General features: G+C 40.2%; 1 protein-coding gene across 2 annotated transcripts in view; it reads left to right on the plus strand.

Annotated features, from left to right (window-relative positions):
* The window catches only part of SATB2 (SATB homeobox 2), a 136,442-nt gene that overhangs the window by 17,347 nt on the left and 104,965 nt on the right, over positions 1-14,130 (plus strand). For both annotated transcript variants that reach the window (XM_084523961.1, XM_084523960.1), the window contains exon 3: positions 6,679-6,855. In XM_084523961.1, coding sequence (XP_084380087.1) covers positions 6,679-6,855 — 177 coding nt within the window. The remainder of the gene's footprint in view (positions 1-6,678; positions 6,856-14,130) is intronic.

Below are 14,130 nucleotides of genomic sequence, written 5' to 3' on the forward strand. Positions count from 1 at the left end.
GGCCTCCTGTCACTGCGTACATACAGCTTTCTTCACATGTTTCCAAGTGGTTAGTGACAAACAACTGCAAAGTAATTCTTCCAGTCCCCAGTAAAAAAAAAAATTTACAGTGGAAGAATGCCCAGCCTCATAATGAAACTGTTGTATGTTGGTGCTTGATGTGTAAAATGGTGAAACACAGTCCATTTACCCAAACCACACATTTATTGTAAGTAAGTTAAGTGCCAACAGCTTATATTCTGTCCAATTTAATTACATTTAAAATTTATGGGGTGGCTTGAAAGTGAACCCTAATGGACACGACTAACCCTTGCTGAAACGTGTGACCTCTGTCTCATCTACCTCTTTGCTGAACTGCACAGGCACAGGCTGAACCCAGGATCTGCTTCAAGCCTGATCCTTCCTGAGTGTGAATAGTCAGATGTGTGTGTCAGTGTGGGAATGGTCTGGTTCTGCCTACTCAGCCTGTCACTGTGTATCCTGTATCTAAAGGCCCTAATTGGACTCCATGGGATTTTCTGGGTAAGATCTCGCATTACCACTAGCTCGAGCTGTGCTGTGATTTAAATAAAAGTGGTGTTGACTTCAGAATGACAAAACTATTTTTTTTGAATACATGTTGGTTTCCTTCCTCTTGGAAAGAAATGGAATGCAGTTGATCTTTTCTCATTATAAATTTTTCTTTTCTCATTATATGCGGCTAGGCGAGTCTTGAATATATAACTCACGAATACAGACATACACACTAGATTTTAATCTCTGTAAGCTGTAAATCCTGAAGTGATTGCAGTTTTGAAGAATTGGCACCAGGAAGCTTCAATCTTTTTTTTTTTTTCTTTTTTTTTTTTTTTTTTTTTCTTGGTGTTGGTGGTCAGTTTTTCAGAATAGAAGCTCTGGATTTATGTTGTAGTAAGATATGATATGGATATCTTGTTTTGATCAGGTGTTTCTGAATTTGTTCAGGTGTTTCTGAATAACCCAAAGCTGTGAAAATTAATTTCTTTTGCCTCTTCAGTTAGAGGTGCAGGATGTGAGGAGGAGAACAGGTAAACCTCTCCGTGCCAGGTGGATGCTGCTTTCTCAATTTATGTTCATTTTTCCAATTCATTTAAAAGAAAGGGGAAGAGAGTTAAATACCAAATCAGTATATTTAAAGTCAGCTCTATTGTGGTGCAAACATAAATAAATAAATCAATTGCTTTACTGCCCCTGCCTTTGTAGAGTGAAGTGCTCTCTCCTGAAGAAAAAACAGAAGCAGATTAGTTTTGAGGACTGTTTGTAGTTTGATTGCTTCCTGTGGTTATTCTCGGTTGTGTAAGCATGTTTTATTGTTAAACGTATGGAATCTTTATCCAGATAATTTCCTCAAGATGACCTACACTCTGCTAACCGAGCTGCAGAGCCTGTGTCGCAGGGCAAGGCTCTTATACTTTGAAGTCCAGCTGAGATTGCTAGTAACTCAGTATTTCGAAGGCATTCAGCACTGAGTCTCATTGCAGATCAAGTACAAACTTCAGATGCATTGGACAGTCAGAGATGGGGAACAATGTGCTTTTATCAGGTAGATTAATTTTTTAGTCATCTTAGTGTCCTTTATGGTTTTGATTTTTTTTTTTTTTTTTTTACACTGGATGTGGAGGTGTGTGTGCAAATAAACATTTGTGGATATTGCTTACCTTGTCTTAGTTTTGATTTTTTTTTTCCTATTGAAAAGACTAGCTTTGAGAATGACCCATGCTACAGTCTCTGCTAGGGAAAATGTTTTCTGCATGCAGTAATGAAGAGTTTTCAGTAGATTATGAATTTTTCAAATAAATGTCCTGGTTTCTAAACTCCCAACAATAGAAATTTGCTTTGTCTTTGAGAGAGATTGCACTGTGTGTATGTCTGTGTTCTGTTTAAAAAAAAACAAACACAAAAACAACACAAAAACAACAACAACAACAAAAAACAACAACAATAACAACAACAACCAAAACCCAAAGCGCAACAGCAACAACAAAAACTTTATTTTCCATTTTCTTCATTTGATAAAAATCTCTCCACTCTAGAATGATTTCCTTTGGGTTTGACACCACCATTTGATCTCAGTTTTTAATAATTTTGGTGGGTTTCACTCCCAGAAGAAAACATGTTTGTGCTATGAAGTATTCCCACTAGAAATCTGGGAAGTCTTAAAACCTCATGTTACTCAGGGCTAAGAACTGGCTTCTTTATTAATTCCCTGCTAGACAACCCCTGTATAGTAAATCTTTCCATAACACTGTGCTGTTGAAATTAATCAAGCTGATGTTTGGAAATTGTTCAAATTAGATTAAATTAAATAACACCTAGATGGGGCTTAAAACTTGGGCTGATGAAAACTGATTTTAATCTAAAAAGACACAAATTTTATTGGTGCCTCTTCTCATTGGTTGATCCTCATACTTACTAGGATGAGCAAGCACTGCTTCCGATTTAACGGGCAGGAGAGCTGGGTGGCTGCAATCGTTTAACCTCCTCTGCAGCTTTCCATAGTGTCTTCTTTTTTGGTTTAGGTGCCAAGCGTGGGGTGACTGTGTGGTACTGGGTGATGTGTAGAAGTTGAGCGCTAATAACATCACATTTATTACTTGCTCTGAAGTGTGCACTGGACAAAGTATTATTTGAAAATGAGCAAAATTGCTAGTTATATGCAAACTTGTTAAATATCTGTCCTGTCTTGTCTTTCTAGTTGGCTATTGGAAATTAACAGCTTCTGCTTGTAAATCTTGTAGCCTAAATTGTTTTCTGGGGGCTGCTTGTCTTCAGTTTGATAATACTTATAACGGGCTGCAAGCTTTTTTATTAAATTAACATTTTACACAGCAGATTGTCAGACTTTTCACTTCTTGAACAAAGTACCTGTTTCCTTTTTCCTTCATTTTTAAGAATGAATTACTCCCCAGTAAAATAAAACTATACAGTGAAACCAGCAAGGAGGAGAAAATGTGCATTTGGGCACAGGTCTCTTTAGTACATATTTAATTTCTTCTTGATTTCTCTGCCACTTAGAAGAGTCTCAGAAAAAAAAAAAAGGCAACTAAGTTTACAAAGCCTTCTCTGTACATTGTGTGTTTTCAATGAAAGCAATAGCAGAGCTTAGCTTCCATCTCTGATCTGCTTTAAAAATATGTGTTATACAGAGGTACCAGTCACCACTCACCGTTCAGTTCTTCTGGGAATACTTTGTCCCTGTTCTCATCAGTGGAATACAGGGAATTCTTGCAGTGTGTAGATGTTTTTATAAAAGCCTTTACATGGATCTCGTTTTATGTTCCCTTAACTTTTTACATAGATGCTATCTATGTGTGGTCAAAGCACTGTCAGAAGCACTGAAAAAATGTTTATAAGCCAGCTAAATGAATTAACATCAAGGAGAAAAAGTCTTTTGGATAATTTATGATCATTATTAATGTTTTGTTTTCATTTCGGCATGGTGTTCCTCCTTTAAGGAAACAAAATGTTTCCTTTTTAGCCCTCAGATTATCCCTTGTTTTCTCCATGTGTGAAAATCAGTGCCGTATGTCATCCACCATGAATTATACCGCATTATTCACTGAAGCATCTCTCTAAAGCTGGGAGAGCAAATGCACAGAAGTTCTGCGCCTTTTTTGTCTGTATGCATGGGAGAGGGAGGATGACTAGTTCTGGCTGATCAGGCATCAGGGAAAAGAGCTGAGGGGTTTCAGGATTTATGAGTAAATTTCCTTTTCTTACTGCATGCAAGACTTCATTCTGGATGCTTAGTATCCTGCTCTCAGGGTATTGCTATAAATTGTTCAGCTGGGATGCTGATGAGCACTGACTAACTTGAGTCCCTTGTCTGTAAGGGCCCTGTGGAGGTGCAATAGATGCATCTCGGAGCAAGACATTATGCATGTTGGTGTGTAAAGAGATTGTTGGTTTTGGCTGCAGGTGTTTTTTCTTCTGATTGTAATGTACTGGAAGTATGGTAATTTATATCCAGATGACATCGGGAAACAGAGAAGTTGAAGGTAATGAATACATCAGAGATGTTATAGCTTAACTCTCTCAGTACAAAACAGAGGGAAAAGCAGAGAGAACTTTGGATTGAGATTTATTTGAAAGAAGTTGGATTACTATCATTTTTTAGTAAAGTAGTGGTATTAAGACTGCATATGCTAGAGTGAGAGGCATCAGAATGTGTTAGCAGTGGCAGATGTGGTAACCTGCCCTTTGCTCTCTGTTTTAAGGTAATCATAACAGCTTATTGTCAGTTACACTGGGTCATTGAGCTCAGAGATGTTTTTGAAAAAGCTGTTTCTGTAGCAGGGTTCCTGCAAGCATGGGCAGCAGGAAGGGGCCATTTAGAAAATCATCACGGGCAAGGCTCCTGTGGGTCTGTCATGGCATCCCTCCTATGGTACTGTGGACAATGTCAATTCCAGCATTTGAGGTCCTGTTTGTATGGAGACAGTAAACAATGGGCATAATTTGTGCCGAGAATAGGTACAACCTCCGTGTTGAAAAGGTGGGAAGACTGTTCTGTGACAAGGAAAGCATGCAGCAAGAGCGTAAAAGATCCAGTGGCATCCCTCTCATTAGTTTGCATTCACCCATGTATGCCGTCTTGCCAAAATGCAATTTACACAACTGATATCACAGCCGTAGCATTTGGCCAATTACCTTACTCTTTCTGTTGAGACATTAATAGCCTCATCAGAAGTGCTGTGACAGACTGTATGTTTGACAGGAGGGCAAGTTTGTCGCTTGCAGAGGTTACGTTTCATTTGAAATAGTTAAATCATTTATGGACAAACAGAATTCATTTTTTAACCTTTGAAAGGAATAACAATTTTGTTGTTGACTTCAGTGAGAACAGGATCAGCCTTGCACTCTTTCCAGGAAAGCACCCAGAGATTTTTTTTTACCTTATGTTCTTGAGTGAGTATGTTAATATTTGGCTGCTTGAATTTGCAAAATGCATCAGAATAGCCCAAAATCAAGCACTAAAGAGGAAGCAGCATCAATATGATGCTGTAATATACCTACCCGTTACTAAAGGATGTAACACAGAACTAAAACCCATCAACTGGATATCCAGGCTTGTAGCTACTGCTGCTGGTGTGCAGTTCAAATCTCAGACAGCGAGCTACTCCATGGCAGCTAGAGCAAGCAAACGATCAACATGTATCTAAAATACATTTTTAGGATATCAAGTCTCTGCAAATTCAAGACAGGAGGATTCAAGTCCCTTAGCAGGTGCTACAGGTATGACTGTCTATTTCAGGGCAGGGCAGCTCTTCTGAAGGAGTATTTAACTGTTGGTTTGTAGATACTTAAACTGCTAATAGTAGAAGATCTTGAAGATATTTAACTGACTGTACAGAAGGAGATAGGAAACGTGACTTTCTCCTCACTTTCCCTTAAAGAAGTGCCCAGTCCAGGAATACAGTGATTTGTATCTAGCCTTTTAGATACTTTCATAATAATTATTTTCATAGTTATTAGCTACTAGGAATGTTTCTAGTAGCTAATAGAACTAGAACTAGAAATGTTTCTAGTTCTTTATGAAGAACAGGAGCAAGAGGTAAACTTTCTGTCAGTACTGTGAGCCCTAGATAGCACGTTTTGAAACTGCTTTAAGCTGAGATTTATCTTTACCCCAGTATTTTGTAATTTATATAGGGGCTAACAGATTGTATCAAATTAATGAATTTCTGTTACTGGAGGTAATGCCACACCCTACCTGCCCTATAGAGAGTGATGGAAACGGATGTTCCAGCTCAGTAGGCATTTTGCACATTCCTTCCTTGTGTCTTCCCTCCATGAATGCACTTAGAGTACTATAAGGCCGTCTCCTGCAGATTGGCTTGTTTCTGTACTGTCTGTAGTACTGGATCCCTTTAAATTCGTGCCCCACAATTTATTGCCATAGATGCCTTGATCCTGTAACCACAAAAGTAAGTTTACAATAAAACAGAACAAAATTGAATCCAGACCATCCCTTGAGTTTTCCACTTCTGTGGTTCCTCCTCATCCTTGATCCTCTTTCTAAGAGAGCTGTTCTCAGTCTCTTAGTGCATGTAGTGGGAAAACAGCCACTGGCCTCTTTGGGTCTGCCAGGCCATCAGCTACCAACACCAGAACATGATCCTTTTCAGCAAAATCTAAGCAAGGTTATTTTCTTTGCACAATGACATGGGTGGCCAAGGTCTGAAAAAGTGCAAATAAACTAACCCATCCTAGAAGTGCATCTGGTACTAACCTCTGTTGATATCTCCATGACATTCACTGCATCATGGAGAAGCAGGAGAGCAGTATTTGTGTGTCAGGTTTTCATATGGCCGAGTGTGGAGAAACTCTGACTTGCAAGAATAAGACATTGACGGAACTCTAGAAAACTTCTGCAATGTTGAAAAGGTCGTATTAGGAAATCTTGTTTGTCCTCATACTAACTGTGATTCTGTTCCTGAGTTGTATTCTCTGGAGCTTCTAGTGTGGTTTTTAAATGAGTCAAGTGATGAGACTTAAGTATTTCCCTTGGAAAGAAAACAAAAGCTATCCCACGGGGAAGAAAGGCAGATATCCACTTAAGATGAGCCTTCTAGGAGGTGTTTTAATTTAAAGCTTTAATCAGAGATGTATGACACATTTCTTGTTCCTCTCTTAATAACTTATTTTTTTTCCATCTAGGTTTGATGATTCCAGTCTTTTGTGTGGTGGAGCAGTCAGACACCTCTCTTGAATATGATAATCGAGAAGAACATGCTGAGTTCGTTCTGGTTCGCAAAGATGTGCTCTTTAGCCAGCTGGTGGAGACAGCGCTCCTGGCTCTGGGGTATTCCCACAGCTCTGCAGCTCAGGCACAAGGTATTCAATAAAGTTCTTTTCCCCCTTCTTTGTACTGGCAGAAGAGAGCACCAGAGGTTGTTCAATACAAGGAGAAAACAAGAAATTTGGTGGCAAATCTTGAAATTGTTTTACTAAATTGTACTGATTGCTTAATCTTAAACTAGGTGTACAACAACCCCTACCTTGTTAGCCTGCCTAGAAAGCATTAGCTGGATCTTGCTGAAGTGTGAAATATGGTGATAATGATTAGTCAGCATATTTATGACACATTTGTTCTGTATCTCGAGCCAGGTTGCTGCTTCAAGGAAGTCAGCACAGAAGAGCAGGGTAGACCCTCTAGGTGTACGGCTAGGTGGCATCTGGTATTTTTCTTTGTATCAGGGCCACTTAAAAAAGTGTATTATAATGTTTCATTTTTTAAAATGATATAATGTATATAATGGTGTTATACATGTATATAGTGGTGTATTTATGGCCAATAGCTGTAGTATTAAATGTGCAGACTCATTTCTCTGTTTCTACTTACCTACTATACTGCTGCAAAGTCCTTTGCAAAGCCCTACAGTCCCTTTCATTTAGAGAAGATTCTCCAGAAGTGGTGAAATCTTAAAATAAACAAAACTTTCCTCTTTATACCCAAATTATCAGCATGCAGAAAACAAACCCAAAACCCTAATCTTGAGGGAAACAGGCAGGAGGTGGTGGGGTAGGAGAAATCTTTCCAAAAAGAACTTTGCATTTCTAGAGACTTCCTTATCCTAAGCAGATTATTTAATTGCTTTTTCTTTTTGATGAGAAACCTGTAACTTTCATCTTCATGTCATCAATAGAACCTGTGTGTGTTTAGAATAGTTCAATAGTAGCTTTGCCTGGGGATAAGGATTTTAACTGTTGATTTTAGTCATTTTGTATAGCTAGGAATTTGAACGTGCGAACAGAGTGAGCAGTGGTTGTGTCGAATCCAGGAGTTCCAGGCAGTAGTTAATAGCACAGCACTCCTTGTACAAACTTCTTTCCAAGCAGGGTGATAATGATTCATTTCCTCTGTCAGCCTTTCTGTTCTGTGAGAGAGGCTCAGGATCTGCTTACAGGCAGAGCTCATGCACAGCGCCAATGTGCTAATTTGCACAATACAGTACTAAACGCTATATGAGAAGGTAGTTTCATTTTTTAATAGGAAACATTTCATGTCATTTTAGGGATAATTTTTTTATTTTTCATTTTTTATTTTTGAATGTAAAAGGTCAGCGTTTCCCACTGTTTTCATCCTGGTGAGCCAGTTTCCTGTTTGACAGCGCTATCCATCTCAGTTAGCACAGTTGCTCAACATGTTGTGGGCTAACATGTGGAACACGCTGCATTCGGTGGCCAAGATTTGTATCTTGGCATTTACAAAGGGGAGTGGGCTTTGGAAGAAACCTGCTCCAGGAAGGCATGCCACTCAGTGCAGTGATCCACACTGGCTGAGCATCTCACTTGGGGAACCTTGCTTTTGCAGCATCTCTCTGTGGTGAGAATACCAAAGAGTAGAGACAGATTGACTCACAAAGGGAATTAGTCACTGTGCAGGGAGGAAACGGCCGCTGCGTTTTTAAACTACAGGCTTTGACAGTCATCAGGCTCAGATACTAATCTGTCACTTGGTGTGTTGCTCAAATAACTCATCTAGAAAATAAAAGTTGAACCTCTAATTGAAACAATTAATCTAAAAGACAATGCCATTTTTGTCTTTAAGGAAGCAATTACCTTCCACTAGAAAACATCAAATGATATAATATTTAGAAAGGACAGAAAATACCTCAGAGGTCTGTCAGCTACCAAATCTCTTACTTGGTCAGCGTATTTACATTCACACTGAAGGACTAGTTCTCCAAAGTCTATTATACATCCTGTGCAAATACTGTAGGGCATGCTGGTTATAACATCTGAAGCCGAAGCGTGCAGCATGTTCTGTAATAGCTTATTCCTGTGCTAGCTGTCAGCAGGCTGAGATGAGGTCCAGGCAGAGACAGAGTGCTAATAGGTCTCTGAGATTGTTTAGTCTCATGTGAAAATTTATAAAATATTGGGCTATAATCTGTCAACCAGTGTTGACTGAAGCATGCTGCAAATCGTTGATAAAAGGATTTATTTGGGAACACAATTTTTTGGTATTAAAAAGGGGCTATTTGCTCTGTTCATTCTGGTTACAGGAAGAGTCTGCTTCTGTTCTAGTGCTTGGGATTGATTTCATTTGGCAATATACATTGATAAACAGCCACTTAGTTCTTCTCTATGCTTTATGATCAGCTGAATTACAGGATCTGCCTGAGAAGCTGAAGATCTTCAGGTGCATTTCTCAAAACGGTAAAGCTTTGAGCAGCACACTCTGCAGAGTATTGGCATGAGTAGGTGTCCTTGTTTTCTCTAGGGACAAAGTAAATGTGAGCATGTCAAACCTTTTTGTTTTGTAAAGGCTGTTTAGGCAGTAATGTAGTGTGTAATAGTTGCCACCTTTTGAGTTAGAAAAATGTGTAATTTTTTCCTTTCTCTTGCTTTGGCTGACTGTCAGAGAGGAGTACCAGTGTTCGCTTCATCTCATGGGAAACTTTTTGAGTTTGCATGCTCCCTTCTGAACAGGGTCTCCAGTGTCAGATAAGAGCTACTTGTAGGGGGAAAACAGAATTGTAGCAGCGAGAAAACTGCTGTGCAATTTCACATCACCCTTGCTGCAGTTCACCATGGCACTTGCATAGACCTGCCGAGTTTCAATCAAGCGGTGTGTGACTTGTCCCATTTCACACCCACCAGCTGTACAGCAGAGTCTGGGGGCCAGAAAGAAAATGTGGCATGGGGGTAGTTGGGGGAGGGTATGTGCCCCAGGGCTTCTGCTGTGGGGCTGCCTGCCTGTGTAGCAGCCCAAAGCTGTGGAGCTCCCCAGGGAGGTGGTGCTGTGGCTGGGCATTCAACCTGCACCCCTGCACACACAGCTGGCACCTGGCCTGGATCACCTACCGGCTCACGGTCACTTGGCTTGTCATGTCTAATTGTCTGTTCTGGTCATTAGGTAAATTGGGGAAGTCTTGAGACAAATCTATAGTGGGAGATGGACGTGAAGGTGGCCTCATGTCTCAGTGGAAGAAGCTCTTTATTCCCATACAATTTGGGCAGGACACAATTGATACACCAAAAGCTGGTTGCAAACATTTTTTGTTGATGGTGGCAAGTGCAGAGACTTTTCCAGCGAACACTAGCCTCGTGAAACTTCCCTTTTCTGACAGGCGCTGTGAAAATTCTTCTGGAACAGAATGGGAATTTGTTAACAGCTTGGCATTGGGGTGTGAAAGTTGGTGGTGTGAATGGCAACAAAGGTTTAATAAACATTTATGTATTTTTCTTCCATCACTTGAGTCTACATCTGACACTAGGGAATGAGTGACGTGTGACTTCTAGAGAGGAAAAGAGTCATGCTTTAAAAGGGCACCTGGCACCTGTTTCATGTGTAATTTAATAATTTATTTTATTTTATTTTATTTTATTTTATTTTATTTTATTTTATTTTATTTTATTTTATTTTATTTTATTTTATTTTATTTTATTTTATTTTATGGTCAGGGTACTCTAAATAGGCTGTGTAAGAGGGGACAAATGGTAGGGACCAAGTACTGTGACCCAAGTAATATGAAAGTATCTGCAACTGGAGTACTTTGTGTGTAGTCTTGCCGCTTTGGGACCTGCTTTGAAAGCTGACTCCCTCCCTGCTATGGGGTGGAGGAAGAACAGTGCTAATTTGACACATTTGGCAAATTCTATCAATTTATTAGAATCCATATGAAAAAGAAAATAGCGGGATTTCTTGTGGATGTATGTGTATATATATATATATATGTATATGTATATTTTTTACTGGTTCCTTGCTAGCTGTTGTAAGTGTACACAGAAGTGGTGTATGTTTTCTACAAAGCCTCACAAAGGTGAATGTGTCATCAAAACAGGCTTAGCCTTCTCCAGGGTGCTTTTGCTGGACAGGGCAGTGTGGAGTGCCTGCCCTGATTGCTGTTTGCGGGCTTGTGTTTTTGTGGGTAGCTTTAGCTGGGCATTGGTGAGACAGTTGCCTGGGATGCACATCTTGAATGTTGCTGCTGTGTGATGTTACTGGCTGGGATCTACTTCTCAGGAGCAAAACACTTTGACAAGGACCTGGCTGAGCAGGGGCTGGGAAGAGAGGCCACCACAAGGAGAGGGGTGTACAAAAAAGTGAAATGGTGCTGGGATGCCAAGTGGAGCAGAAAGGACGGGTGAGAAAACAGCTAAGGGGAGTTAACACAGAGCAAGAGAAATATTAGATCTTTCCCATCTCTATCATTGCAGAGGTTGCCAACCCTTGCTTCTTAAGCAATGTATCACCACGAGCAGAGCTGCTGCAAGAGGCAATGCCTTGTGTTAATGCCTTGGAGGCCTTTCTTCATGATGCCCCCTTTCTTCTAGTGCTGCACACTGCCTGAAGAGGGAGAAGCCTGGGGGCTGTACAGAGCTATGCAGAGTGGCAGTAGCTGAACACGTAGAAGGGTGATGCTATGTGGGGGTCATGACTTGGCGAGCTGAGGTCAGGCAGCATCAGTCCTATCAGCCCTGCACAGCCAAGTAGGAAAGGGTAGAATTTGGTTGATGCTGGGTAGTGCCTGGCCAGAGTAGCTGATGGGGTGCCTTGGCCCTGATGTTGTGCGCCCCAGAGTTGTATCTTAGGACCAACTAACATTCTCCTGCTGCCTCACCTCTGAGGCTTTGTTGTTGTTTGCAGCTATGGGAAGTTTTAAAACAGACTTGGCTAGAAGAGTTTGGTGCTGCTTCTGCAGCATGCTCTGCTCTGGAACATGAACGTGAGCACTCCTTGCAGTGTGCTGCAGCGAGAGAGAAATGAGAGGAAACATGGGGTCAGGTTTCTCCCTGTAAATAATGTGCAATAAATTACAAGGATGCTATTATTCAGGGTCTTCTGACTCCTTAGCCAAGTGTCCAGTGCCATTTGTATGTCTGAGCCAATGCTCCCTGTCCACGGGACCAAACACCTTCTAGTCAATATTATACTGGCTTTAATTAGTAGAAGAGACATTGATGACATGGTGACTTAAGTAACAAGGGAATGTGATGATCAACAAATCAAATGTTGGGTCATTTCCTAGCTCTATCACTTTAACACAACTTTTTGTTTTTCATTTGTGTAGAGATAGCATACTGGTCTCACCTAACAGCTGTCGGTCATGTAGACTTGATGTATTTCTCTCCACTCAGACTCTTTTGCTGCAGAATATGATCATCCTTCTAAACTGATGAAAACAACCCAGCTCACTTCAGAACTCTTTTCACCATAACAGTCTTACTCCATTTTTAATTAACAGCTCTTTACATTTAGTAATCCCCTGTTGCTGACCTTGCTTCTATTTGGGACACTTACAGGTAAACTCTTCTTTCTCCTTTCCAGCTTTGGTGGTGAAATTATGAAGGGCCCAAATCAAATCATTTAAGAGTAGTAAGCATGGGGGCTACAGTTCTAATGTACATCTTGCAGTAAACTCAGACATTAAATTTAATGACAACTTTGTCTGGGATTGCTAAGCAGACTGGATTTCTTACAGTGATATTCAGCCATACATATCAAAGCACTCCTTGTAAAAGCAGCTCCTTGAATTGTACATTGCTAGAGTTGTATCCTTTGTCTTTCTCCCTGATGTTTAAAGAAAGTGAGCTGAGTACTGCTCAAATATTTATTTCCCTCCCTGTATACAGACATTTACCAGCAAATCACTGTTCTGTCTACCCTACAAAACTTGATGACAAATATGAATGAAACTCAATTACAGGAACCTGAAGAGAAAGTCAGAATTTAATGAGAATGCTGAAAACCTCTTCTTGCTTTGTTTTTTGATAGGTGTTTGAGTACGTAATGGACACAGGGTTTGAAAGGCACTTGTTAAAGGTTCAGCATCTTCTGCCTTTTCAGTTACAGCCCAAGAGTTGTTTCTAAATGTTGCTTGGAACTCTTAAGAAATCTTAAGTAATATATTAAAGAAGAGAGAGAGGTTGAGGCTGCATATATTTAAGGTTTACTAAAACTAAGGCGAATTTTTTGTGGAAAAGTTGACCTACAAAGAAATGTTAGGATGTCATATTCAAATGTATAATAAACTGAGTACATTTCATGTTTTACTTTTATATAAAGAAATGAAATAGGTATTATATTTGTAATTTATATCTACAATATGAATACATATATAATATACATATGTAAAATAACACACACACACATATATATATATGAAAACAGAAGTTCAAAATCCAGTGATAGCTCACCTTCCAGGTTGTCACCCTCGTTCCCCATCCATAATGCTATTATAAGTTACTTCATTATCCTAGCAGTGTGAATTACAGTGAATACTTCACTCTTTGATAAGCTCATGATGGAAGTTCTTTACTTTCAAGTAGCGGTAGAGAAGTGTGTCTCTGTCCTTTTCCTCCCTGCCACCCGCTTAGTGCTGATGTGTGTAAATGTTGTCAGGTGGTATTGGCTTTCTGATCCCAATATATTATTTACAGGATTCTTGTGATGGAACAAAACCTTCTACAAATAATAATCTATTTTTCTAGATGGCAAACATCTGGGTAGTATAAGTAAATGGGTAATTTATTGGTGTTTGAACAGCTTAAAGGAGAGTAACCAAATGTAGCCCTGAACAGCTCAGCACTTCTGACGGCTGCTTTCTGTCTCATTTGCAGTTTGTGACTGAGCAAAACATGGCTTGTAATCAGGAGGAGGCAGGGATGGAAAGAGGAGAGTGGAGGGGACAGAACAGGCTTGGGCTGTCACAGGAAAACACCCTGTCTTCGTTTGCTTCCTGCCTGCCCAAGACTTCTCATGCCTGGGAGGAGAGAGCTAGGCCCAGCGCTTTGAAATGCAATGTGCCTTGGTGACGGCTTCGGGCTCTGACGAGCTTGTGGCAGCTGAGTGCGTGTCATTTGGTTGCTCCGTGCTCCTAACTGATAAGCCTCAGACTGTGTTACAGATAGATATCATTACGCATTTTGTTCCTCTCTTTCCCTTTGTTTCTTAGAAATACCGCTATGGCCGTAACAGTAAATCTGTGCTTCTGTTTTATGAGTGCTGTAGCCTGTAGTGCTTCCCATTTGGCGTGTGCAGGCTGTGTGCAAAAAGGTAACCGGGCAGGACAGGAGTTTCTTCAAGCGTCATGCTCTTCAAGGATATATTTTCCTGTGTTCTGGTAGTTTTATAGGCCAGTGAAGAAATGCTGGGGATGT

This window comes from Aythya ferina (genome assembly GCF_964211825.1).
Source record: "Aythya ferina genome assembly, chromosome: 6".
Classification (NCBI taxonomy): Eukaryota; Metazoa; Chordata; class Aves; order Anseriformes; family Anatidae; genus Aythya; species Aythya ferina.